The 26,269-nt window shown below is 47.0% G+C and overlaps 9 protein-coding genes across 9 annotated transcripts; 6 read left to right on the forward strand and 3 right to left on the reverse strand.

The window, feature by feature from the left end:
- Positions 1-568: 568 nt before the first annotated feature.
- SLY41 (putative ER to Golgi transport protein (Sly41)) lies at positions 569-2,272 on the reverse strand (the record flags this gene model as incomplete). Its single annotated transcript, XM_043281956.1, has 2 exons — positions 569-1,831; positions 1,883-2,272. 2 exons carry the CDS (start codon positions 2,270-2,272, stop codon positions 569-571), a joined length of 1,653 nt encoding a protein of 550 aa, XP_043139384.1.
- A 523-nt stretch (positions 2,273-2,795) lies between these two features.
- Positions 2,796-5,896, forward strand: ACHE_60749S (uncharacterized protein; the record flags this gene model as incomplete). Its single annotated transcript, XM_043281957.1, has 6 exons — positions 2,796-2,994; positions 3,066-3,706; positions 3,763-4,210; positions 4,261-4,386; positions 4,452-4,535; positions 4,584-5,896. 6 exons carry the CDS (start codon positions 2,796-2,798, stop codon positions 5,894-5,896), a joined length of 2,811 nt encoding a protein of 936 aa, XP_043139385.1.
- A 954-nt stretch (positions 5,897-6,850) lies between these two features.
- On the forward strand, positions 6,851-9,546 carry ACHE_60750S (uncharacterized protein; the record flags this gene model as incomplete). Its single annotated transcript, XM_043281958.1, has 5 exons — positions 6,851-8,062; positions 8,143-8,772; positions 8,823-9,102; positions 9,166-9,256; positions 9,330-9,546. The coding sequence occupies 5 exons, from the start codon at positions 6,851-6,853 to the stop codon at positions 9,544-9,546; spliced, it is 2,430 nt and encodes an 809-aa protein (XP_043139386.1).
- Positions 9,547-10,181: 635 nt separating this feature from the next.
- Positions 10,182-10,763, reverse strand: ACHE_60751A (DUF5572 domain-containing protein; the record flags this gene model as incomplete). Its single annotated transcript, XM_043281959.1, has 2 exons — positions 10,182-10,506; positions 10,561-10,763. The coding sequence occupies 2 exons, from the start codon at positions 10,761-10,763 to the stop codon at positions 10,182-10,184; spliced, it is 528 nt and encodes a 175-aa protein (XP_043139387.1).
- Positions 10,764-11,265: 502 nt separating this feature from the next.
- On the reverse strand, positions 11,266-12,776 carry SSL1 (TFIIH/NER complex subunit SSL1; the record flags this gene model as incomplete). The annotated part of the gene is made up of 3 exons (XM_043281960.1): positions 11,266-12,073; positions 12,139-12,474; positions 12,559-12,776. 3 exons carry the CDS (start codon positions 12,774-12,776, stop codon positions 11,266-11,268), a joined length of 1,362 nt encoding a protein of 453 aa, XP_043139388.1.
- A 322-nt stretch (positions 12,777-13,098) lies between these two features.
- Positions 13,099-16,685, forward strand: ACHE_60753S (M1 family metallopeptidase; the record flags this gene model as incomplete). The annotated part of the gene is made up of 11 exons (XM_043281961.1): positions 13,099-13,400; positions 13,455-13,624; positions 13,715-14,139; positions 14,203-14,424; positions 14,485-14,602; positions 14,665-14,781; positions 14,841-14,866; positions 14,926-15,136; positions 15,191-15,758; positions 15,830-16,042; positions 16,100-16,685. The coding sequence occupies 11 exons, from the start codon at positions 13,099-13,101 to the stop codon at positions 16,683-16,685; spliced, it is 2,958 nt and encodes a 985-aa protein (XP_043139389.1).
- Positions 16,686-17,241: 556 nt separating this feature from the next.
- Positions 17,242-18,332, forward strand: YPT1 (Rab family GTPase YPT1; the record flags this gene model as incomplete). Its single annotated transcript, XM_043281962.1, has 5 exons — positions 17,242-17,252; positions 17,536-17,659; positions 17,726-17,773; positions 17,834-18,061; positions 18,138-18,332. The coding sequence occupies 5 exons, from the start codon at positions 17,242-17,244 to the stop codon at positions 18,330-18,332; spliced, it is 606 nt and encodes a 201-aa protein (XP_043139390.1).
- A 1,121-nt stretch (positions 18,333-19,453) lies between these two features.
- pmp47 (putative peroxisomal membrane protein Pmp47) lies at positions 19,454-20,561 on the forward strand (the record flags this gene model as incomplete). The annotated part of the gene is made up of 3 exons (XM_043281965.1): positions 19,454-19,578; positions 19,648-20,381; positions 20,443-20,561. 3 exons carry the CDS (start codon positions 19,454-19,456, stop codon positions 20,559-20,561), a joined length of 978 nt encoding a protein of 325 aa, XP_043139391.1.
- A 1,342-nt stretch (positions 20,562-21,903) lies between these two features.
- On the forward strand, positions 21,904-24,387 carry ACHE_60756S (WD repeat protein; the record flags this gene model as incomplete). The annotated part of the gene is made up of 1 exon (XM_043281966.1): positions 21,904-24,387. One exon carries the CDS (start codon positions 21,904-21,906, stop codon positions 24,385-24,387), a length of 2,484 nt encoding a protein of 827 aa, XP_043139392.1.
- Between the last annotated feature and the right edge of the window lie 1,882 nt (positions 24,388-26,269).

Genomic DNA, 26,269 nt, shown 5'->3' on the forward strand with positions numbered 1-26,269 from the left:
ATCCGAACCACACCTTTTTCTTCTTCTCCATGTGTTGGATTTGTTTTCCTTTTCTCTTGTCTCTTGAATCATAACTCATTCGTCGGACATGATTATTGTAGGTGGAAGAGGTATTGCTGGATGCAATATAGGTCCCTTCCTCCTCTGCTACATGATCCAAGAAGAAACGCTCACTAAGTTGGAACCGCCCAGGGCAGTTTGATTGTCTAATGAGGGTTTTTTTGTTCTTTACTGACAGTGGCAACATGCATTCTTGCTCCATTGATTAATAATCATAATTATAAGCACCGTGATGATTCGTCAATATATATATTGAAATATAATATAAAAGGAAGAAATACTATATCATGGCAATTTTTTTTCGTTCGTGGTCTAGAGGGGCGTAGGAAGAAAGCCCTTGATTGTAGATGGTTTCACGCTATGTTGTATAATACAGACAGACGCGGAAGGAGACTCAGATTCTTACATCCTCCTTTTGCTTAAAACAATGTGAACAAGGTTTAATTCTGAATTAGGGGGAAGCAGGAAAATATAGAGAAATTGAGAAAAGAAGAAACAAAAGGAAACATCAAGAGTCACTTGGCTGCCATGTCGACTCTTGTTTTGTGCCAGGCGGTAACCATGCTCGAGAAGTACTACCTCCCCTTGATCGAACATGACCAGGAGTATCATCTTCCTTCTTCAAATGATGAGCTAAATAATGCGGGTTCTCAGAAAACGGACCTTGAGAATCCTTGCCAGATGGGAAGGCATAACCGTTGGAATCCCATGGGGTACTCGTTGGCGTTCGCGCATTCAAGGGAAGGACAGACTCCTTGGCGCGAAAATAATCTGCATTCGCCCGTCGATCTGCAAGATCATCATGGCTATTTCGATCGTATAGGTAAAGCCCCAGGAAAGTAAGAGCAATACCCAAAGCCTGCACCGAAGTGGTCGGACTGCCAAACCACACGATCGCGACAACGATGACAAATACTCGCTTCACTAAAGAAGCCACGGAGTATGACACGGGTGAAATCATAGAGAGTAGGACGAATGCCAGGATATTTTGCGCAAAGTGCGAAACTCCGTTGAATACGAACTCCAGGAAGAGTTCTCCATGGTCCAATGAGTTTTTCTTGCCTGAAAGAGAAATGACCCCGTCTTGCATGAAGTCTTTTATTAGTGAATAGCCCTCACTGCAGATCCATATTGGTAATGTGAGGATGAATGCTATCCCGGAGCAATAGCATAGTAAATTGAGTTTGTCTAGTTTTCGTCTCCCTGATAACTGTTCCGATTCAGCGCGTGAGGCTTCATTGAAAAGTTTTTTAGAGAAAATGTTTTGCGAGACGAAGACCAGCGCGGCAACGAGTGCGCACAGTATGCCAAAGAAATTCGTAGAGAATCCTGTAGAACAGGCAAGCATGACGCCCGAGGTCAACGGGACTAGCGACAGATACGTTGCTTTAGCATATCGAATGCGGAAAAGCACACGGTATGCGAGAACGGTGAAAAGAGGCGAAAGGCCCTTGATCGTGTGGACTAACGATACCGGTATCAGAGAGGTAGCCATGGAACTGAGTATATGACCAGCCAGTTGAAATATTGCCAAGGGCAATGCTGTCATGATAACATCGCGCGACGGATAGAGAATGCCATTTTTCAGTGCTGGTATACTCCTTCTGAGCGATGGCACCACAGTAGAAAGATACGCCAACACCAAGCACCATATTGACACAAAAGCGAATTGTACAGCGGTGAGAGTGATAGGTTTCGGTAGGGCAGTGAGTATGGATTTTGATGATGTGTTTGTGACGGCGGAAGTCATGTACCAAATAAGACAAAGGAACTACCGATTCATTAGCCGAATTTCTCGAGAAGCAATATCAGCAAATCTTACTATCAATTGATAAGAGACTGGTGCCCTCAGGGCCTGTGCTAGTTCCTGCGCATTTGCACTCACGCTGGCATTCCGGGTTCTAATTGTGCTAATCGCCTCGCTGATGCTTTTCCTGGGCCTGTGTTTCGAGACTCTGGTTGATCCGTTCCCATGCTCCCGCGTGAATGCGCCCCCCTTTCGAGACTCCCAAAGATCGCGCGGTGCGTACCTGCTAGTAGAGCTGTGCGGTTCCCCTTGTCCTGCTGGTGTATCAAATGGCTCGTCGCTAAAAGGCGGGAATTTGTCTATTGGGCTTGTCATGTGCGAAATAGATGTTTTCGCTGGTATCTGTAATTCTGATGGTCGTGTTGAGGAGCGTCGCCCAGTTCCAGTTATAACGGTCGTCGTCATGTCCCAAAGTGCGGTCTTTGCAAACTAGCCCAGTGTTAAAACGATTGCATGAAGGCAAGACTGAAGAATTAACATACACCAAGCGCGCGGCCAGAAATGAAACTCGACGTAATTGCTGCGTTGATTCCCCTATGATAACCAAGAATATGAGATGGCCGCAAAGTAGGATTTCTTTTAAGGTCGACGTACACAGAGTAGTAAGTAGTGGTATCTAATCGGATAAGTCCTCTCTGCATAGCGGGCTCCCGTCCTGATGACGAATCCCCCTCCGCGAATGAACATCTAGAATGGGAGGCCGTGCAGTGGGATGACACCGCCCGGAACGTGCTGTACTACCATTAGTACTTGTACTTGTTTCCCACAGAGTACGAAATACGTACAAGTAATAATGACAGTGAGGAGGTAGTACTGTCTTCCACCCCCAAAAGAAAAGGTCGTCGCATAAGTGACAGATTTGCATCATCAAATCCGAAGAGATACAGTCAAAGGGTCTTGGTCGACTATTGTTGCCTTTCCATACAAAATGATTTATAAGTCCCAGAACCTCTTGCTAAGTGTGCTTTTGCTAGCAATTTATTCCCTCCAGTCTGTGGTATGCGGTCATGATAGGATGGGGCCGCACCTTGATAATCCCCATCAAATCCCTTTTCTTGGAACAAACGGAAACGTCTCACTTTCAAGAACATGGCAGATTCTTGGCCCTTTTCGATCTGGAACACGAGGTTGGTGCTGCTCGCACTCCCGATCTTTAATCGTGCTGGACATCTTGAATAATGCGTAGGTTGTGGGCCAGAGGCTATCTGGGGCGCAGATCCATTGGAATACTATGGCGGCTTCTCCAATCTCTCTTATAATACCGATACCATTTTCAGCAGTGCCCTTGCTGTTAATGGAACTGCCAGATGGAGTCTCGTTCGCGCTGATATCTCGAGCATTTCGCCGGGAACGACAAAAGCCTCACTGAATGTGAGATTCCCGGAAGTCGACTGGACTCTTCTACAATCTGTTTATGGGTGGGCTGCATTGCAATACCAGGCCTGGGCCCGTGGCTCCTTGGATGTGAACCGGCCGAATGGTCAGACTATTGCTCTATATATGAGTGGTTTGCTCGAGTTCTTAGTGGATGGTAAACGGCATTTTGGCGGCGATTTCTACAGCTATCGCAGAGCCCCCGTTATCTTACATCTACCTCAAGGCCAACATACATTGGATTTGAGGCTGACGCGCGATGTTAGGGCTCTGGGCGCAACTGGTGAACCTACAATTGGGGTCAATGTTGAAGCTGAAGAGCGCCAAATGTCTTTGAGCATCGACTCAGGGACCCTCTTGGTATCTGACATTACTCAGGGAAAGCTTGGAAGTAGCTGGGCGTCGATTAATGTGCAGAACAATCTAGCTGAGTGGGTTGAAATTGTCTCTCTTAGTTCGCCAGATGTCAGTTTCTGAGGTGCCACGAGTGTTGCTTGCAAATGAATTAATGGATCGACCAGGCCACTCAATATGTGCTAGACATGGAAAGTCTACATCTTTCCCCGTACCAAATCCGACCACTAATCTTTAACATTTCCATTGAGTCTCCATTGAAGTTAGATTTCTCCATCGACATTATCTACAAGACGAATACAGAAAAAGGTGAGGTTCTCGGGTCGCTGCCCTTTCAGATGAAACTCGTCGAGAAGTCCCTTTCAGAAGCACAAAAAATCACATTCCTTCATCCTGCAAAAATAGTTTCTTATGCTATTCTGAGACCACCGCCGCTTACTTCCATTTGTGGGGTTCGTGAGGGACGAAACACCATGCCTGTGATGATTGCTCTCCACGGGGCAGGGCTTCAGGCAGATACACCCCTGGTGCGTGGAATGTTGGATGCTGCCGATTATGTTTGTTCGTGGAAGTTGCTTCCGACTGGTGTTACCCCATGGAGCGGCGATGACTGGCGTGAGTCTTATGAAACTTTCATTGTGTCAAACCTACTGATTAAGCTATAGACATTTGGGGTACCTCTGATGTTCAGGCTGCTATAGCGACAATCCCTCAATGGATCAGAAATGTTAACTGGCAAGGCCCGCATGCGGCTGTGGATGACTGGATTATCACTGGCCATTCGAATGGAGGTATTGTGTCCTAGTGCCTCATAAATGAAAGTTTCTATGCAGCTAAGCAGGAACTACCTTTATAGGACAAGGGGTATGGTATCTTTCGACCCACTATCCTGACAAGATTATTGCGGCGGCGCCAGTATCAGGATATTCTTCCATTGAAAGTACGTACTTCGAATCTTCCCGCAAATGAGAGTATGCTAAAGATGCAGACTATGTGCCATACAGTATGTGGCATGATTCCGACCCACTAGTCTCATCCGTTCTCCAGAGGTCTCGGTCAAGTTATAAACATGAACTTCTGTTGGAAAATGCTGCAGGCATCCCGATCCTGCAGCAACATGGCTCTAATGATGATAATGTACCAGTGTACCACTCTCGCCTTATGCACGAGCTACTTGAAAGACTCCAGTTGCCGTCTCAATACAATGAGCTACCTGGAAAAGGCCATTGGTTTGAAGGAATCATGACCACTTCGTCATTGTTGGGGTTTTACGAAGAGAAGGCCATTTCCCAGTACCGACCAAAAATCCCACTATCATTCACCATAAATATTCCGTCATCTGGGGCCATGGGATCTATGTATGGGATTTATGTCGACCAGCTGCAGTCACCTGACATGAACGGCAAAATAGAAGTCACCCGAGATCTGAAGAATGAGGTTTGGTACCTGCAGACGCAGAATATACATCGCTTCCATCTTTCAGTCAGCACCCGGGTAGAAGTCCCGGTCGCTTTGGTGCTGGATAGAATGGAACGTCCATTTATCGTGGACCCAGGTCTATGTGAGAAGACATGGTATCTTAGAGGCCCTCTGGATCAATGGGTAGCATCAAACGGAACCGAATGGAAGAATATTTACCAAAGACACGGCCGTCAAATGGGTGCAATGGATGCTATATTGCGCTCCAATGGGACTTTCACAATCTCTACTTGCTCGGCTGGTGCTGAACACATTGCGCTCCAAATTAGCCGGAACCTTCTGCAATATTTTGCAGCGGATTCGCTGATAGTTGAGAAACGCAGCTCAATCGCTCCTTCTCTAGACCAAACATCCAAAAACGGGCCTGGAAATGTCATAGTCCTTGCTGTAGGCGATGACTTGCCTCCCTCAAAAAATCCGGCATTTCCAATTCGCGTTTGTCGTGGTAACCTGGTGCTCTCAGACGCATACAGTTCTCATTACGCAAATGAAACGGGACTTGGCTCTGAGAAAGCACAGAAGTATGTGTCCGAATATACCTACCAGAAAGGTCTGGGGGCGTTGTTTCTTCGCCCCCTAGAGAATGAGCGATTGGAGCTGATGATTTGGGGCGCGGATCTACACGGCCTTGAACAAGCGGCACGTCTCGTACCCATACTTACAGGTGTCGGACAACCTGACTTTATAGTACTGAGTGATAGCTGCCGTTGGAAAGGTCACGGCGGTCTATTTGCCGCAGGGCATTTCAACACATTTTGGCAGATATCGCCTGGTTCCTTTCTTAGCAGGGGACCAGGAACGTACGGATCATGTTTGTTATAAAAGTATCCTAATGACACTGCAAAAATTGTTATGTGAGTAATAATGTTTATCTGTGCGCTTTCTCTAAGGCCATAGAACTTTGGCCACTTTGATCACTCAATTACCAACAAGAACATAACACCAATAATCATTCACGATGTTAGCAGACAGACTTACATTTTCCTGTTCTTTGTCTGCCTCATGTGTGTGCAAAAAAAAGGAAAGAAAAAAAAAAAGGCTGTAAGTAAGGTTCTGCCGATGAAGGGCTTTCCCTTTTAGGTACCTCCCATCACTGCTTCCCATTAGGGCTCCTTCCTCTGGTCTTTCGTTCCGTCCCACTCTGTAACTGCATTCGTCGTTTCCTCCGCCCTTGATATCTTTGTTTTTGCGAATCTCCCTCTTGATTTTCCTTTTCATCTCTTTTCTTCAGACACTGCCATCTATCGTGTTTCGTTCTGCTCGCCGAATTAGTTCTATCTTTCTACTTACCATCATCTCGCAAACATCTGCACCACTGCCAGATCACTGTTACATGTGAAATCATTTGAATTTTGTCAAGTGTACCCAATTGCCTACCTTGACTCCACACGCTACTTCATCGTTTGTTTTCTCGCAGCGCCTTGCTTACCAGTCTTTTTTCTTTTTCTTTATACCTTTAACTGCCACTTTGCGGTTTTCAGGGCAGCGATTGCTGTCGCGAGAGGCAACATGACTTTGCTTTCAACTGGTTCCCCTAAAATCAACCGCAAGCGCTCCGGAGGATGTTCACTTTCTAATGAGGGGGGCGTCAACGCGCGCGCCATTTCCTCTGGGCGTGAAAAACTAGTAAGTCAACTTGAAAGGTGATAGCCGCAGAACGGCTGAACTTATTGCTTTCACAGGGACACAGGCAATCAAGCACTTCTCATACCACCGCTGACCCTCTCGTATCCTCAAGGCTCGGCAATTTCCAACCACCCGTGGGCGAAAGTGACGATGTTTTACCACACAAGGTCAGATTCCTACGTTCTCACAGACCTTTCAATCAGGATCATTGGCTCACAATCCCACAAGCAGAAGCTGGAACATCCCAAGCATGTTTCCTCAGTTGGACAGTCTGAGATGGAAAAAATACTGACCAAGCTTTCTCTTAAACCCCAATCTGGAGCCAAAACCTCTCCTAGCCAAGATATCCTTGCGAAGCTCTCAGAGCAACAGACAATACTCGGCAAGCAAAAGCATTTTTTGGTCAATACCAATGCTGTCCCCATAGGACGTGCCCAGGTAGAGGCCATTGGCCCTTCGAGTACGACGCTCGCAAACGGGCCGCTTGAGGGCTCAGCTCCAGGTGAAACAAAAAGCATCGAAGCGACTGAGGTGCTCCGACTTAAGCAGGAACTCCTTGCCGCTAATTCCAAGATTGCCCTTCAGGAGCAAGAGCTAGCACAGACGCGTGTAATGAATCACACCTTGGACCAGGCTCTTGGCTCCCCATCCGAACTCGAGTTCAACGGACGCGAGGTTAGTGAACAGACAATCAGCCAATTACAGAATGCTTTCAATGCATCGAATGGGGCTTTCAGTCACTTCCAAGATACGTGGAACGGGCAGGAAGACTCACGGTCCGACGTCTCCGATGCACACTCGGCTGGTGCGTACAACAAAGCTCACGGGTTTTGGGCCGCTCCGCCTCAGCAGCAATTTGGTATGAGCGTTAATCCCCCTGCTTCTGACAACCAGCTCGGAGATTCTTTGTCCCTGAATGCCAACTCAATTGGCCCCGAACCCAGCAAATTCTGGGCTGGCTCGCCCACAGCTTCTGGTATACCTGTTTCCAATTCATTTCCTTCCCAGCGAGTGCTTGCAGGACCTTCTTCTGGCACCGCGAATTTTCATGGACGCTTTCCTGATGAACATGCCCGATACCTTCCAGCCCCAGGCCCAGGGCCGCGCCGCTCTATGTCGCAAATGAACCGTGGCGGATCATGCTTCCCACCACAGAGCTCTCCTTGGGGAACTTTTTCTCCGGGAATCCCTACAAGCCCAATTTCTAGATCACCTGCAGATAGGGGATGCAACACTTACCAGCAAGTTCCAATGTACCAAGTTCCTCCGTATAACCCACGGCCAATTGGAACGCCGCTCTCTCCAACGGCGACTGAATTTACTTCAGCAAATGGGAATGTGATGCCTTGGACAACATCACTGGTAAGTTACTGTTCGACATATTTACTGTGACATACGACGTACGACTGAGATGTTTTTTTTTCTTTTCTTTTTCTTTTTAGGTCGGTGGTGGCACTTCTATGCCAACGCATGTTCCGCCGCTTGAGCCGCTAAATTATCGTCGACTTCTGGACAAAAATGTCTCTTGCGACTGGAAGTATATAGTGGACAAGATCGTTTGTAACAATGACCAACAGGCATCGATTTTTCTTCAGCAGAAGCTCAAAATCGGCACCACAGAACAAAAGTACGATATGGTCGAGGCCATAGTGAACCAGGCTTATCCTTTGATGGTCAACCGCTTTGGCAACTTTCTTGTTCAACGTTGCTTCGAGCACGGTACACCGGAACAGGTTGTTGCAATAGCCAATACGATCAAGGGTAACGCGTTGAGCCTTAGCATGGACCCCTTCGGATGTCATGTAATTCAAAAGGCGTTCGACTGCGTTCCCGAAGAGCACAAAGCTATCATGGTCCATGAGCTTTTACGCAGGATTCCAGAAACAGTGATCCACCGATACGCATGCCATGTCTGGCAGAAGCTCTTCGAGCTGCGTTGGAGTGGCGAGCCCCCGCAAATCATGGCCAAAGTCAACGAAGCTTTGCGAGGAATGTGGCATGAAGTTGCTCTTGGAGAAACAGGGAGCCTGGTAGTTCAAAATATCTTTGAGAACTGTGTCGAAGATGAGAAGGTATTGAAATATATGAGCATCCGAAGGGACTAAGCTAACAACACATATAGCGACCTGCCATCGAAGAAGTGATAGCAAAAATTGACGTGCTCGCCCATGGCCAATTCGGAAATTGGTGTATCCAACATATTTGCGAACACGGTGCTCCTCACGATAGAAGCCGCGCTATTGAGCACATCCTCCTTCGGTCTGTTGACTACAGCATGGATCAGTTTGCCTCGAAGATCGTCGAGAAGTGTCTGAAGATAGGCGGCTCTGAGTTCTTGGACCGCTACCTTTCTCGTGTGTGTACCGGGCGTACTGATAGACCAAGGATGCCTTTGATTGACAGTAAGTTTGAATGTGCCTCCCTCACCCCCTTTCAGGTGACCAAATGCTCAGCTTCTTTCATAGTTGCCGGAGACCAATACGGAAATTATCTTGTTCAATGGATTTTGATAAACGCTGCGTCTCACCAGCGTGAATTGGTCGCTAGTCATATTCGGTATTGTCGTCCCCTTGCTGCCCAATCACTGATGAGTGACCTTGACTATTCTAACGAGCGTGCCGATATATAGTAAGCACATGGTTTCCTTGCGCGGCTCAAAGTTTGGATCACGGGTGGCCATGCTTTGCTGCAACCCGTCTCATGCAACCCGCCCTGGGCCAGGTACCGGCATGCAAATCGGTCGCTTCAACAACTTCGGTGATGACAGATTCCAGCTGACAGGCCAAACTGGAGGGCGTTTCGGCCGTGGAGGCCAGTGGAATTCTAATTACCCACCATTTCGCTGACTCGATAAGTGACACAATCGCTCACGCGGAACCGGACTCCTCGACAATATCTTCTGCCCTGAATGCAAATCTACACTCTGATTCTGTCTTGCATATCGATAATATCGATACTTATCCGGCCACTCGTCAGTTTACGCTGATTGCCACAAGAAGTGATAAAGAGTATCTGTTCCATATCCTTTCCTTTTCTTTATCTCTCTTTCTCTTTCTTTTTTGGTCCTTCTTCTTTTCTTCTGTTTTCTTTGCCCGCCGATTGGTATCAGTATACATGCATTGTTCTACGAGGCAATTGCTTGCTTTGCAGATGATTAATATGTCACTAGAATAAGGAAAAGATAAGGTGTGTGATGATATGCTGGAGCTTTGGTTTATCCAAGAAGATGCGGAACTTTACCACCACACATGCGTTTGTTTCCATTGTTTATGTATTGTGCTGATCTTTTGTCATGCTCGTCTCATCATTCTTACGAAACATGAATCCAGTTGTATTATTATCTGCCAGAAATAACTCAATAGAAAGAAAGGAAGGGAAAAAAAAAAAAAAAGGGAACTGCCTTAGCTTGCGCCGATGTTTTTAGTTCAAATAGATTGAAATTCGTACTCAATACATCATCATCAAGATTTCCCCTCTCACTTCATACCGTTTCACTGGACTTGTCTCGTTCCTTTTCCCACGGCTTTAATCTCTTCGGCTGTTCGCTCGAGGTATCATGACCCGTTAATACCGTGTCTGGTATTTGCTGAATCCCTGGGATCGGTTGACCGGTGGTGATGAGTTCAACTATGTGTGCGAAAGATGACGGATAGGTTGGCTCTTGTGCAGAAGTTCGGGTCGGATTTGAGAGCATGGAAGGTTCCCCAGGTTGGACGGATGGGTGGGATGACTGTACTGCTCCTGCGCCTTGTGCCAACCACACTTTGAATGCCGCAAAGTCAAGTGGTGGTGACAGATCTTCTTTCCTAGTAAGCACTGAATGTCAGTCCCGTATCAAAATGATGCGGGAAGTAGCATACCGCGAGAAATAAAAGCATTTTGCCTGTAATACTAGATCATCGTTGCGATTGATCTCAGTCTCACTGGCGGGGACGTCTGGGTGACCAAGTATAATAGAGAGACCATTGGCAAACTCTGAGTCGGTATTAAATGGATATGATTTCAATCTCTCGAATAAGCTTGCCTGAGATGCTCCGGATTGAGGTTCAGTTGTTTGCTCCATTCTGTCCCATTTGCTTCTGTAATATTGATTTGGGGTAGAGAAGCTGCGCTAGAGATAAATCAGAAGTGGGGCTTAGTGAGTGTTTTTCAGGATGCCATACTGTAGCGTCGCCTTGTACCTCATATAGGAGAATATATGGCAATTGACTAATGATCTATCAAATAGAACATATTTTAGTACGCTATTGGTGCGTTTTCGCCAGAATATGATTATCTACAATAATATAAAGTATATTAGGGGTAATATACCAGGGGTAAGATTTGACCGAGGTCCGCGGATTGAATGACGTATGTACTTCTGGGGTAACTTGGAGTATTTCCGCTATCGAATTTCATATGTAAATCTAGCTCTTTCCTGGCTTACATAGTGAATCTATGTGAGTTCTGATGTAATATGCAATATAACGCCGGTCATGCATATGCTTAACTTGAGAAGGGAAAAGGAAAAAAGAGAGAAAGAGAGAAGAAGAAGATGAAAAAGGAAAAGAGAAAGAAAGAAAGCATTATCCTGTCGTGTCCATTGTATCCACATTCGCAAGGTGACCGGAAGAAGAATCTTCAACCTTCTCTGGAATCTGCTTGCTTTGACAACCAGGGCAATTATGTACGACCTCATGAGCAAAAAGGTCACAGTCAATGCAAAAGTGATTTATGCATACAGTGCATTCATAGCGACTGCTTACACTCATCCCTTTTGCGCTATTCTCAGTAACCGGCCACTGGTCCTCAGGTGGCACTGATGGGAAAGTTATGCCACACGCGAAGCATGCAGAGCTCTTGGATGCACGTTGCCATGGTACCTCCACCCAGTTTTTTAAAGGAAACAAGTGATGATAAGATCGAGCAAGATGGGTGGAAAGAATTAAGGTAAGGCCACACGCTGGGCATTCAGCAGGGAGACCACAAACCTTGCTACTGCACCGTGAGCAAAGGTACCCTCCGCAAGAGGGCTTAGAATGACATGCGCAAAGTGAAGGACTCGCCTCGACAGTGCGAGATGGGAAACCCATCATCAAAAGGGAACTTGCGGACTGTTTCTGAGAGTATGTAGCTGGTGGAGTAGTCACGTCCATTACCAATTCACGAAAATGCTGCTCGTTGAGAGCCACGCCGTACGTAGTATCATCGCCGCCATTGGTTTTTGCACAGAGTTCACGGCAAATGGCCACCTGAGCAGCAAGACCAACGATCCCGACTCGGATCCTGTCATTAACAAGAGTAGATATCATCTGATGGATGTCACCGGGATCTGAGGACAGGAGAGAGCCGAATATGATCAGGATTTCGCGTGTACCGTGGCTTGGAGTGTGGCTGGTGGGGGATTTGTTAGCGGGAATGGGCCATGCGACTGGTCTTGTGAAAACAAAATAACTCACAAAAGGGAACCTCGAGCCATCTCAAGCCCATTCTGCAAGCTGGGAAGACCTTTTGGATCCTGCGTCCTTAAGGCTTGGATCGCGTTTATATGTTCCGTTGGATTACCGCTCATATCACTTATTCTGACCGCAAGCCCATCCCTCAAGCCGAGCAAACCGAGCTGGGAGATTGGGTTCTGTTCGAAGAATTCTCTCACAAATTCTTGTGCGTATCGAATCGTTAGGAGGTATCGTGTCGGTCGTAAGTCTTTCTCGGCCATAGATTGTGACAGATCCAGGACCAGAATAAGATGTCGAATAATACCACGTTGTAAAGGAGTCGTGTCTCGGAGTAGCCTGTGAGAGCATCCAGTCTCAGCACAATTTGTTTCTGGCCGCGTTCATATACGCAAATTTTATCCTACCCGTACTAGAGCTTACCTCTTTCTTTTACCAGCCTCCAGCAACCCTTCGACGGTAGAGCTGATTGTACCATCTGCCCCCTCCACTAGAGTCTCCCAAGTTCTAGAGACTTCCCATTCTGCTCCCCCGCGCTGCTTTCTTCTCCGCTTTGCACGAGAGGCGGCAGCACTTTGCGATCCTTGCAAATCTTCGTCTTCTGTGACATCTCCAATGTACTCTTCGTCTGAATCGGCCATGTCTTGCTTTGTCTTTTTTGAGATCGCAAAAAATGTGAGGAGGAAGAGGAGGGGCGAAAGAGATTCGAAATTGACCAAGTTGGGGAGAAAAATTGTTAAGTTGTGGTAAATCGAATCGCACGTAATGATGTAACTAGTTAAGGCGGATAAAACACCATCGAAAGCTCCGTCGTGTTATTACAAGAAACCCGTGTTAATTACATACAAAAGTGCCCTAACTTGTTTCAGTAATTCTTTGCTAGAATCTGTTATCACTACAGTATAATTCATTTTTGGGCCGCCCAATGCAATTGATGCCCCAAAAGTAATTTGTGTCGAGCAGATGTGGAGAAGCAGGTGTATCGCATCGGCCAGATACGCTGGCGTGACTACGACTGAAGCAATCCGGTGTCGTCCTCCGACCTATCGACCCCTCTTCCCCTCCATCTACTCCTCGTTCTTCTCCATTTCTCCCTCCGGATCTCCCGGCCATTCCACCTCCTTCGAGAATTACTCGCGACCTCGTCCTTCTGGCATATCTTCTTTTCGATCCCTTAAGCTTCATCTACCAATTTCACGCGTACGATACTGTTCCGCTGAAGCTCACGCAATGGCGGCAAAGGATAGAGAGATCCTTCCCGATGTGTATGTGATCAAAAACACTCGACCTTCCAGAACGACCATCTGACCAACTCCCAGGGCCAAACCCCTTCATTATCACGTCTCTCTGTATGACCTGCAGCTTGGTGGTTCATGGGGTTACAACGGCACTGTGAAGGTTGATGCGAGAATTACCCGCCCGACTCAAGAGATCGTCCTCAATTCGAAGGATATTGAAGTCCAGAATGTAGAGATTTTGACACATAATGGTCCGTCATCGAGAGCCCCTTCCTTCCCACCAAATAATGAGTGCGGTTATTCAAGTTACTGATTCGACGACATTATTGTACTTTTACCAGGCGACAAGTTGGCAAAGGCGTCCGAGATAACGTACAACAAGAAGTCAGAACGAGTGTCATTCAAATTCCCGCAAGAAGTCACTCCCTCCGATATTGTCCTGTCCATTAACTTTAAGGGTACCATGAACAATGCTATGGCAGGGTTTTACCGTTCCAAGTACAAGCCTGTAGCAGAGACTGCTACAGACACTCCAAAGGAGGGAGACTTCTACTACATGTTAAGCACACAATTTGAATCGTGTGATGCGCGGAGAGCTATTCCCTGCTTTGACGAGCCGAGCTTGAAGGCAACATTTGACTTCGAGATCGAGGTGCCCAAAGGACAAACTGCACTGAGCAACATGCCTGTTAAGTCAGAGAGGGTTGGAAGCAATCCTGGGCTCAAATTCGTCACATTTGAGAGGACTCCAGTGATGAGCACTTACGTTAGTATATACTCATATACATCGTTACCTAAATGTAAAGCTAATGCGCGAATCGTTTTGCAGCTTCTTGCATGGGCAGTCGGTGATTTTGACTATGTCGAAGCAATGACGCAGCGCAAATACAAGGGCAAGAGTATTCCCGTCCGTGTATATACCACGAAAGGCCTCAAAGAACAAGCTCGCTTCGCCTTGGAATGCGCTCATCGTACAGTTGACTATTTCTCAGAAGTCTTTGAAGTCGAGTACCCCCTACCCAAGGCAGACCTTCTTGCTGTCCACGAATTTGTATGCTACTAGCTTTGTTCTTTATTGGAGATATAAACAAGGCTTACTGTGATGATTTAGGCTATGGGCGCCATGGAAAATTGGGGTCTCATCACATACCGCACGACTGCCGTATTATTCGATGAGGGCAAATCTGACACCCGGTATAAGAATCGCATTGCATACGTTGTCGCGCACGGTTAGTCTCATTTTGTTTGTCCCAGTACTGCAGTCAGTCATTCTAATCCCTGGGGCTCTCAGAACTGGCCCATCAATGGTTTGGCAACCTGGTGACTATGGACTGGTGGAATGAGCTCTGGCTCAATGAGGGCTTCGCCACCTGGGTTGGCTGGCTTGCTGTCGACCACTTCTACCCTGGTAAGGACATCATCTCCTTTACCGATTGTAAATCACAGAGTTCTAATATCAACATGCAGAGTGGAACATATGGTCCCAGTTTGTCGTACGCAATACCAGAGGTAATGATGCAATTCGTTTAGGAAGTAATTAACAGTTTCCCAGGCTGAAGGTGTTCAACAAGCGTTCCAACTAGACTCCTTGCGCGCATCTCATCCTATCGAGGTACCCGTTAAAAACGCTCTTGAAGTCGACCAGATTTTCGATCATATCAGTTACTTGAAGGGAAGTTCGGTGATTCGAATGCTCAGCGAACATCTTGGTCGCGAGACCTTCCTACGCGGAGTGGCCGACTATCTCAGAACCCATGCCTATGGTGCGTCTTTGAAGATTGAAATCTTTCCCGGGATTTATTGACAGTTTATTGCAGGAAACGCCACCACAAATGACCTTTGGTCCGCTCTTAGTAACGCCTCGAAGCAAGATGTCAACAGCTTCATGGTGAGTGAGAACCAGACAGAGATCCTTTCGAGCTTTCAACTCATATTCCCAAAGGACCCTTGGATCCGAAAAATCGGTTTCCCTGTTGTTACTGTGGCCGAAGAACAGGGACAAGTTAGCATCCGCCAGAACCGATTCCTGTCAACGGGTGATGTGAAGCCCGAGGAGGATGAAACAACCTGGTGGATTCCCCTGGGCATCAAGTCAGATCCAAGCTCCACAGACGTCGACTCTCGTGCCCTGAACTCAAGAGTTGACACCGTCGAGGGAATCAATCGAGACTCTTTTTACAAGATTAACAAAAACCTTTCAGGATTCTATCGAACAAATTACCCAGCCGATCGCCTGGCAAAACTTGGGAAGTCTCTTGATCTACTGAGTACCGAAGACAAAATCGGCTTGATTGGTGATGCTGCTGCCCTGGCCGTGTCTGGGGAAGGCACTACTGCTGCGCTGTTGGCATTGTTGAACGGCTTCAAAGGGGAGCAAAACTATCTGTTAGTTTCCAGGACACTCCGACACTCTTCTTCTCCCTGGTCTTGATGCATCTGTTCTAATGTCTTCTCAGTGTCTGGTCTCAAATATCCTCGTCCCTCTCAAATTTACGCTCCGTATTCTCTCAGAATGAAGACGCAGCGTCGGGCCTAAAGAAATTTGCTCTTGAAGTGACCACTCCCGCTGCTGAAAAAATTGGCTGGGATTTCAAACCTGATGAGGATTACCTCACTGTGCAGCTCCGGAAGCTCCTGATCACAGTAGCCGGCCTTGCGGGCCATGAAGGGCAAGTGTACCTCTCCAAGTATGTGTTTCAAAATTGCAACTAATATCGGAGCTCTAGCATCGTTGCCGAGGCTAAACGTCGCTTCGAACTCTGGGCCACGGGGCAAGATAAAACTGCTGTGCACACTAATTTGCGATCGGCGATCTTTGGAATTGCGATCTCGGAAGGTGGTCGCAAGGAATATGATGCCGTCAAGGATGAATATCTTAAGACGGACTCTGTTGACGGCAAAGAGATTTGTCTGGCAGCGCTTGGGCGTATTAAAACTGCTGACCTCGTGAATGATTACTTAGACTTTGTCTTTTCGGACAAGGTAGCTATCCAAGATGTCCACAATGGTGCTGTCTCTCTGGCCGCGAATTCCAAAGTCCGACATCTCCTATGGGAGTATATGAAGAACAACTGGAGTATCGTCGAGGCCCGACTGTCCGCAAACAATGTGGTCTTTGAGCGGTTTGTGCGAATGGGCCTTTCCAAATTCGCGGACCACCAGGTTGGAGCAGATATCACCTCATTCTTCCAAAACAAGGATACCAGTGCCTACAATCGCGCACTCGTCATTGTTTCTGACAGCATTCGAACCAACGCTTCTTACAAGGAAAGGGATGAGAAAGCTGTTTTGGAATGGCTCCAGGCTCATTGATTTTCCTTTTTTTTTAAAAACCTACTCTGTAGTTATCATTAGGAGCTATTTTTATTGGGGGGGGGGGTGGGGAGCACTGTTCAATCATGAGCATGTTCATCACAAATAGAGAGCATGAGTATGATTAAGTCACAACATGCACACAATGGTCATCTGAGACATTCATTCCATTATCAGCCTGATACTATTTCTTTCTTATGATTACCGAGTAGTCACGGGATAAGCGGTAAAAAAATAGCAGTAGTGGTCATAGTACTGTATAAATGGATGCGCTAGACTGGATCGGGAGGTGAAATGAAACGGTCCCGACCCAAAAGGAACCTGCACGCTGGGCTCGCCTGCTCTCCTGCACTCCAGCACCGCAACGCAACGCAACCGCCATTTCAAGTCGCCCGCCATCAACCACAAACCAGAGTATAGCAACCTACGCTCTCTCTTTCTCTTCCACTTCCATCGACTTGCAGTGCTTGGCTCTTCCCACTTCTTTTTTTTCTCGCTCTACCCAATTTTTCCCTCCTCTTGACAAACGGATATCCCTATTTCGCCTCTACCCATCATGAATCCCGAGTGGTAAGTTCTCTGCCTGATGATGAATCCGTCCCCGGTTTGGATCACTTCTCCCTCAGAAGGTCCTTGTTTCCTTATTAGAAACCAGAGGGTTGATTTGCCACTTTGGTTTCAATACAGTGTTTTCCTTTTTTTTTTTTTGCTTCGTTTTGACCATCTTTTTGCTGACCTGCTGGTTTCTCTTAGAGCATTTCCCACCCCTAAGCGCCCCGATCAGTCCTTATCTTCGCGGCAGATATGCGGTCTGCGACCTGATCTCCTGGAGAACTAATCATCGAAATAGATACGACTACCTCTTCAAGCTCCTGCTTATTGGAGACTCCGGTGTTGGAAAGTCTTGCTTGCTCCTTCGATTCGCCGACGATACCTACACGGAAAGCTACATCTCCACGATTGGCGTGGATTTTGTATGTAACTCCCTCGTTGCGATCTTTCACATTATAGGCATTATAACAATCTAACTGTGGCTCTAGAAAATCCGGACCATCGAACTCGACGGCAAGACTGTGAAGCTTCAGATTGTATAAACAAGGCAGCACCTATGTTCAGATTGACGTGGCATAACTGACAGATGTTTTTAGTGGGATACTGCAGGCCAGGAGCGTTTCCGAACCATTACCTCATCCTACTACCGTGGCGCCCATGGTATCTGTGTTGTCTATGATGTGACCGACATGGATTCTTTCAACAACGTCAAGCAGTGGCTCCAGGAAATTGATCGCTATGCAACCGAAGGTGTCAACAAGCTGCTTGTGGGCAACAAGAGCGACATGGAAGACAAGAAAGTTGTGGAATATACCGTGGCGAAGGTATGGTTTACGAAAGCACAATCTTGACCCCGTGATGTGCCTTCTGGGACCATGAGAACTGACCTGGCTTTCTTAGGAATTTGCCGATAGCCTGGGAATCCCGTTCCTTGAGACTTCCGCCAAAAATGCCTCTAATGTCGAACAAGCTTTCTTGACGATGGCAAGACAGATTAAGGAGCGCATGGGGACTGCCACCATCAACAACAAGCCAACTGTGCAGGTCAGCCAAGGCCAGGGCGTCCAGTCTGGCTCTGCAGGCGGATGCTGCTAAATTCACCAACCTCCTCCACACCTCGCCGGGGATCATTTCCGCCTGACGGTCAGTAATTCTATGGATAGGGACCCCTGACAATACGTGGCAGTGAACAACAATCTTGACGGGTTATCACTCCAGCATGCTTTTAACATTCAAAATCGGTGCTGTGATGACGGACTGACCACACCCAGGTACTTGGGCTTGCGATGACTGCTGGGATCTCTCATCTATTCTCTTCATAATCTTCTTACAACTCCTTTCCTCCCCCGGCTTCCATCCTGCTTTAGACGGTCTGCGTTTATTGTCCTCTTGCTGTTTTTCTTATCTTTTCTATTTACTGTGATTACTGCTGGTGTTCTTTTCTTTTTCTTTTGTTCTTATCTTTTCGACAGCATGCCTACGTCTCGTTGCCCCCATTGTCTTCAGCAGGTTGGGTTCCATGCGTGTTTTTTGTTGGAATGGATTAATGGAAAGAACTTAATGAATGTCCGGAGCAATATCTTCATCTGGTTGATATTTTATCAGTTGGGATTTCAAGTATTGCGTTTTACAACCACATGTCCGGTAGCTATCTGGTTCTACATGGAGTATGAGACATGTTCTGAGTAAAGATATTTGTAGTGAGAAAGCCAAAATGAGCACACTAGCCCTTTTCACATGCACAGGTTCCGAATACCAGTTTTATACTGGGGAAACAGTCCCGACGAATATAATGAACGATTCATACATAATCTGCACACCACAACTAATTTCCTTGTAATTAAATTAGGCGTTAGGTGCTATTTCAACGTTAGAATCAATCTCTCCCTTCTTTCGGAAAGGGGAGGGGCCAAAAGGAAGTAAAATACCGAGGCACAGTTGTTCGGCAAAACGTCATGAAGGCCATCATTCGTCCGCCGTTTCGAACCGAATGATTACCGCGTCCTGGACACTCATAATAGCCCTGCACTTCCATTCTCTCCTGCATTTCCTCTTTTACCCCTGTCCGTCGCCTCTAGAAGATTTATTTAAAAGCTTGTCATTTGGATTAAGACAATCCATTCTTTTCCCCGGCTATAGACTATTTGGCCCAGAATACGCTGACTCCACTATCATTTCCGCCATACTAACCACATCGTTACTATTCCGTCGCCGTCATGTCTCAGTCAACCATTGAACAGCAGAAGAAGGCGGCGGCGGCGTCTGCTGCCGCCCAGCAAAGTGATAACGTAGCACATGCATTGTCCGGGGCTGGAGGCGGGATCCTTTCCATGGCTTTGACGTGCGTCGCATCAATTGCCTCCCCTTTTTGGCAGTTCTGCGCAGGCATTTGACATTGTTCTCCTTGCAGTTACCCCCTGATTACCCTTTCAACGAGAGCGCAAGTCGAATCGAAGCGCGCCCATTCTACCACCCTCGATGCCGTCCGTCGAATTGTGCAGCGGGAAGGGTTCTCGGGCCTATACTCGGGACTGGAGTCTGCACTGTTCGGAATCAGTGTCACCAATTTTGTGTACTACTACTGGTATGAGTGGACGCGGTCTGCGTTTGAGAAGGCCGCTATCAAGGCCGGCCGGGCTTCGAAAAAGCTCACGACCTTTGAGTCCATGGTTGCTGGTGCTATCGCTGGCAGTGCAACAGTCATGATTACCAACCCAATCTGGGTCATAAACACTCGAATGACGGCCCGCAAATCCGATTCTGACGAGCAGACCCTGCCCGGGACGCCCCCCAAGAAAGCACGAGCGTCAACTATCAATACCCTGATGGAGCTTCTTCGTGAAGAGGGCCCCAAAGCCCTTTTTGCCGGCGTCCTTCCGGCGCTCGTGTTGGTCATCAATCCCATCCTCCAATATACAATCTTTGAGCAATTGAAGAATGTCTTGGAACGCCGAAGACGCGTTACTCCGAAAGATGCGTTTTATCTCGGCGCTCTAGGCAAGATTCTAGCCACTTCGATTACATATCCTTATATCACGATCAAGAGTCGGATGCATGTCGCTAGCAGAGATGGCCCCAAAGAGAGTCTGAATGGAAGCTTAAAGAGAATCATCAAGGAGGAAGGCTACGTGGGTCTGTATAAAGGTAAATCGAGCTTCGCGTGTTAAACCGAATATTTGCATCTTAGGCTGACAACACGGCACAGGAATTGGACCAAAGGTGACCCAGAGTGCAATCACTGCAGCATTCTTGTTTGCATTCAAGGATGTCATCTACGGCATGACAGTTGCCGCTCGGAGGAGAACCCAGGCTGTTTCGAAATAAAAAGAAGCCGCCGATAATCCTGAGCACAAACATAAATGGGGTTTTTCGAAAATGATACCTATGTTGTAACTATGCAGAGGGCTCCCTGTGTTTGGGTGTTGTTATTTCTGGCTACAGTACTGGTCTGACCATGTGACATGTTAATTACGTCTCTGTCCCCTTTCCTCTTCATCAGTCCGTATTTGTTGGACCATTTACAGCATGCTTTATTGATTGCCATGTCAATTTTCTGTATGGAAACATTTCCAAAGGATGAGTTTCTAGTTTCATTAGTGTATGATAATATGCAAATGCTCCCCAGCTGTTTTATATCATAGGCTATTGGCCAAATGCTGTACAGGTCGAGCTTATAAGCTTATCTATATCAAATGCAAATGTATGTGAATAGAGTGTAAAGGGCTAAGTTCGAAAGCTATTGTTTAGCTATATACAAAAAGGATTCGATAAAGAAAGGAGGAGAGAGGGAGAAGCTAGTATATAAAGGCTCGCGTAAATGTATGCCTGACGCGTCGAGAGGCGTCCGATGCTCTGTACGATCCCTGGGCAGATGAGGCCGACCCAACACCTGTTCAAGACCCAAAACGGAGTTGTCACGTGCTTGCGAGGACCTGTTCCGAGTGCCACTTTAGGCGTAGCCTATCACAGAGCTCTAGATAGTCCTTCACAGATCATATAATTGATACCCCACCCTCATTGGTATATCTGACCGCCTACCAATCTGGGACAATCGCGGTTCCGCGCGGACGCGTGGACGCGTTGAGTGTCTTTCTTGAGATGTTGACCTCTCAACTTTGATGTTCCATACTCTACTCTGTATCGTCCTGATCTTCCATATTCTGGTCATATTACCATTTCCTATCACTAGCAAATGTGAGTTTAAACGACCAGCTTTCAATTAACATCGTGTTGATCCAATACCTCATTTCAAGCAGATCTTCTTCCAATACCTATCATACTACTCCGTACGATACTCGAACAATTCAATTTATTGCGCTGGCAGAATGATTATTGAGCTTTTGCCCAGCAAAATGCGGTGTTGACTGTTTCTGGGGAAAGTATCATAATGGGATATTGATTTTGCTCTCCCATAGAGCTGGGAAATATCTGCTATTCACTCACATGATTTGATAGCATCCTGTTCTTTGTTGAGAACCCTTCAAAGCCTAAGGAAGCTATTCGTTTCAGCGACTGTGGCTTTTAGAAGGCCGCTATTACACTACCTCTTGGTAAGTAGATATCACTTTGGGCTCCGGTAGAAGGAGCCTTTGAAAAAGAAAAGGAAAAAGACCGAGGAAGCTCAGCTAATATGACAAAGCATTTTTACTACGCTAGGACTATCATAATGCCCAAGTATATGTCCGACATAGAAAATAACCAAGGCTTAACGCAAGAGGCTCAGCTCCTCTTATCGCAATTCATGAGAAATTCGTACGCTAAACACCGGCCAGCGTACGTAAAAAATTCCAAGCTCATGTTACCCAATAGAAATTCAGCGCCGACACCAGCAGCGCGACGTTCTGGCCGACAGAGGACGGGGCCCATCAATTATTACGAGAGAATAAACCTTTTCGCCGAGCGGGATTCAAACGACAATGCGAGCGAAAGATCACGCAATTCCTCAGTTCCATTCCGACCACGGGGAAGCCATTCGTCACTCCCGTTGGATTCGAGGCCGGAACCGCCCCAGTCTTTTCAGCATTCTCGGATTGATGTTCCTCGGCCGAGGCCGGATAACCCTCCACCCTGCAGGACTTCTCGCAACCCAAAAAATTTGAACAGGCTCCTACGTAGTCGTGAATTGGGCAACGCCAACCGACAACTTCAAGTCGGCTTTGCGCAAGACCTAAAGCCTTCTCGGTACTGGCAAGGCGCGTCCAATGATGTTATTGTTTTGGCCTGGTCGCCTGATGGAACCAGGTTCGCAGCCGGCGCTACTGCACAGAGTGATGAGCATAACATGGAATACAACAGGGGTAAAAATCTTGTTTTAGGCGACCTTACAAGGAACTCTATAAAGGAGCTACCGGATCACTGGGTTAAACGTCCTTGTAGGCGAGCGGCATCCGGCCAAAACCAGACAGACACGCGTCTATTCATGAGTGTCACTGCTATGCAATGGTTTGATGATATTCTCTTTACATCAAGCTATGATAACACTGTGAAATTGTGGGATGTCAGCAGCCATGCCAATGCTGGTTGTGCTGGCACGCTCGGGCATAATTCGAAAGTTGAGGTCATGGCGCCTTCGAATTTTGACAACCAAATACTGGCAACTGGTACGGACTCTATTGGACTATGGAACATCAAAGAGCGAAAGCATATCCCGCTGGAATTTCAACAGCGCCAGCGGAGGAAGGATATAGAATTGGTATCGACTTCATTAGCATGGGGCACTATTCCAGCAACAAGAAACATCCTGCTTGCCGGGTTGTCAGAGAAGGATGAGAAGGATGAAGGTGTTCCACAGAATGGGCTGCTTGCAGCTTGGCGCATGGATGAAGCATCGACGACCCCAATCCACCTTTCCCCAAATGCGCAAAACATCTTCGATATAAAATGGCATCCTTCATTGCCATTGTTCCTTACTGGGAGTGCTCCGACGCCCTCGAGAGCCTCGCTCGCTAGGTCAGTTGTCCGGTTATATGATCCTTTGAGGTCAAAGATGCATAAAATAGAACTTGACTGTCCTGCGCTGGATATAAATGACGTGACCTTTTGTCCGATGAATCCTTATTATGTAACTGCCAGCTGTACTGATGGTGTTACATACCTTTGGGATTACCGCAAGCCCGGGGATATTCTGCTCCGACTTGAGCATGATGGTCCCTCTGAGCAGATAGATGAGAGTCTTCCCAGGGAGCGAGTAGATGTCGGCGTCAGGATGGCGCTATGGGGGCATGGCCCTGACCAGTTTTACAGTGGTGCTTCAGATGCCGTTCTAAAGAGGTGGAACATTCTTTGCTCCCAAGAGGATGTTCATGTTGATGATGTCGCACGTTTTCCAGGCGCGGTTATGTGCGGTTCATTTTCAAGTGACAAAACCAACCTTCTCATAGGAGATTCTGCTGGGGGCCTTCATGTGCTATCATCAAGACCATTTCAGGCCAGTGATGAACAGAGTATGGTCTTTGAAAGCGCTACTGAGGCTATTCACGACGACGGGGACCAACAGGCAGATCCTAATGCCGAGGCTCAACTGGCGAACAATATGTTGCTGTGTGGGGAGCTGGTTAGACATCCCGTTTACGGCGTCGGAAAAGGGCCTCACTATAAAGGCCCTTTTGCCAGCTGGGCGCGCCCTGACAGCACGCCTCGACATCTCATTGCCGAAACTCCTCTCAAGGAGGAAGTACTAATTCGTCAATTGGATGGCGCTCCGTTGAACGATCGGCGAGGGCTCGACGAACAGTCTCGAAGAGCAATTGCCTCTCGAATCCAATTCTCTCGGATACGCAACCAGCGGCGACAAGGAAACAAAAGGAAAAGAAATTACTCTACTATTTCAACCAAACCGACCTCTTCCAGCAGCAATAATTTCATCGACCTTTGCAGCAGCGAAGAAACAGATGATGAGAGTCCACTCCCTCCACTTCCCACTGGTAGATCCAAGCGACGTGCCAGGAAAATTGATGATCCAGTGACTACTAAGGCCGAACCTGAGATAATAGATCTTACCTTGGAGTCCGATCCAGAGGAGAATGCAAGTCCATTGACAATTGAAACATTGCTAGAGGAACTGGAAGAAGACAGAGAGGAGGACTTTTGGTGGCCAGCAAGCGGTACTATCAACCCGAATTTCCCCAAAGAAGGTGAAGACGATCCTTAGTCACAAGCTGTGATCCAAAGGCAAGAATGCTGTATGTGTCGAGCGTCGCTTCCTATGCGGATATCAGGACCATTTCTCTTGCATGCGCCATTGGATTTACATCAGAACTTGGTTGATGGTTAACCAATGAGATATGAGATCAACTGAACTATCATGATAGTATAACCACACAAGGAACTCATGAAATAAGCCAGAAGGCTTTGCCATGGCTTCATGTTGCACTGCCTATGATGATATGAATTGGGAATTGGGATAGGATATACTCTCTGGCGCGTGGAAGCCCAAACCCTAATTCAAGGTCGGGGCAAAGTCATTGAAGTTTTGGGAAGTAATAAAAAGATGAAGCGAGAAAAAGACTAGGACAGATTCAGGTTATCTTGCCTATTTTTGATGTGATAGATTTCTGTGTATATAAAATGACATCATACAACCCTATAAAGACAGTTAATCTTTGATGTATTCCGGGATGTCCTTCAGGGGTACTCCGCGATCATTTCGCATACAACCACTGTCGAGGCGCCGCTGTCTTTTAGGCTCTCCCATACCTATAAAGTTACCAACCCGGGTGATACTCGCGAGTTCGAAACAGAGACTTAATTGAATGATCGTGTCAATCAATCGGCAATCCATCTGAGCCACCTGTGTATGCCCTGCAGAGGAGCCAATCTCAACTGCAGACGAGATTATAAGAAGCCCCCACAATGATCTGTCAAACTGTCACAACCTGGCTTCTCTCGTATCGTACCTAGGGTTCTAGTTGGTTGTATTTCGAGACAGGACACTTACCTTAAAGTGTCTTCCAATGTGCACGTAGGCTCCGATGACCATTCAGGTCCAGCGTAAGTCGACAATGCGTGGATGGGTATATCGCCCCCTCCAGGCTTCGTAAGACAAGTAGAATCGAGAAGGTAACGAATAGAGAAACAAGGCCAACCGAGTACGTATACTGGGTTGTTGTTAAGTGAGACGAGTCAGAAACTAGGAAGGTAACCAATGCTGAATGACTTAGATTGATCGCGAAGAACTAAGCTAAGTACATGAATGAGCGTCCTGATACACCCTCCGGTTGTATACCACCTTGTATACCATCCATAGTATGTTAGTGATGAAAGCTGAATAAGGATCAGTCGGGAAAAGTGGTCGACGTGCGCATACATATTGAAGATTAAGCACTCATTCTATTGTCAATGCGTCTATAGATCCCAATGTCACATCGCTCTGATTAGTTAAGTTAAATAAGACTCTTTGTCATATAGCCTCGTGCTGTCCGGATTATCGACTCCCCGATTCCCAGATCCTGAGCTACCCGCTCCTTTCAGTTAGATGGTAGAAAGTCACATGATTCATTCGCTGGTTATCAACTTGATCCCTGTGTCCTGTCACAACCTGGCTTCTCTCGTGTCGTACCTAGGGTTCTAGTTAGTTGTATTTCGAGACTGAACACTTACCTTAAGTGTTCCCAAGTAGTCGTATGCTCAATGCCCCTTCGGGTCCGATTCGGTATGTCGTATGCGTTGATGGGTATGTCGCCCCCTCCAGGCTCCGTAGTTCAATAGTCGTTGATGGGTATATCGCCCCCTCCAGGCTCCGTAAGATAATCAACAAGTAGGAACGGTAAAGGTAACGAGTAGAGAAACAAGGCCAACCGAGTACGTATACTGGGTTGTTGGTTAAGTGCGGACGAGTCAGAAACTAGAAGGTAACCAATGCTGTAAGACTTGAATTGATCGCGAAGAACTAAGCTAGGTACATGAATGAATGTCCTTATATACCTTTCCTAGTCCAATGGTAGATTCTCCGTTCCTACCATGCTACCTCCTTCTGTCCTGTAATATCCATTCCCTGATAGATTGGTAGCATTCCCTCTTTGTCCTATCTACCA

The sequence above is a fragment of the Aspergillus chevalieri genome, chromosome 6 (genome assembly GCF_016861735.1).
Source record: "Aspergillus chevalieri M1 DNA, chromosome 6, nearly complete sequence".
Classification (NCBI taxonomy): Eukaryota; Fungi; Ascomycota; class Eurotiomycetes; order Eurotiales; family Aspergillaceae; genus Aspergillus; species Aspergillus chevalieri.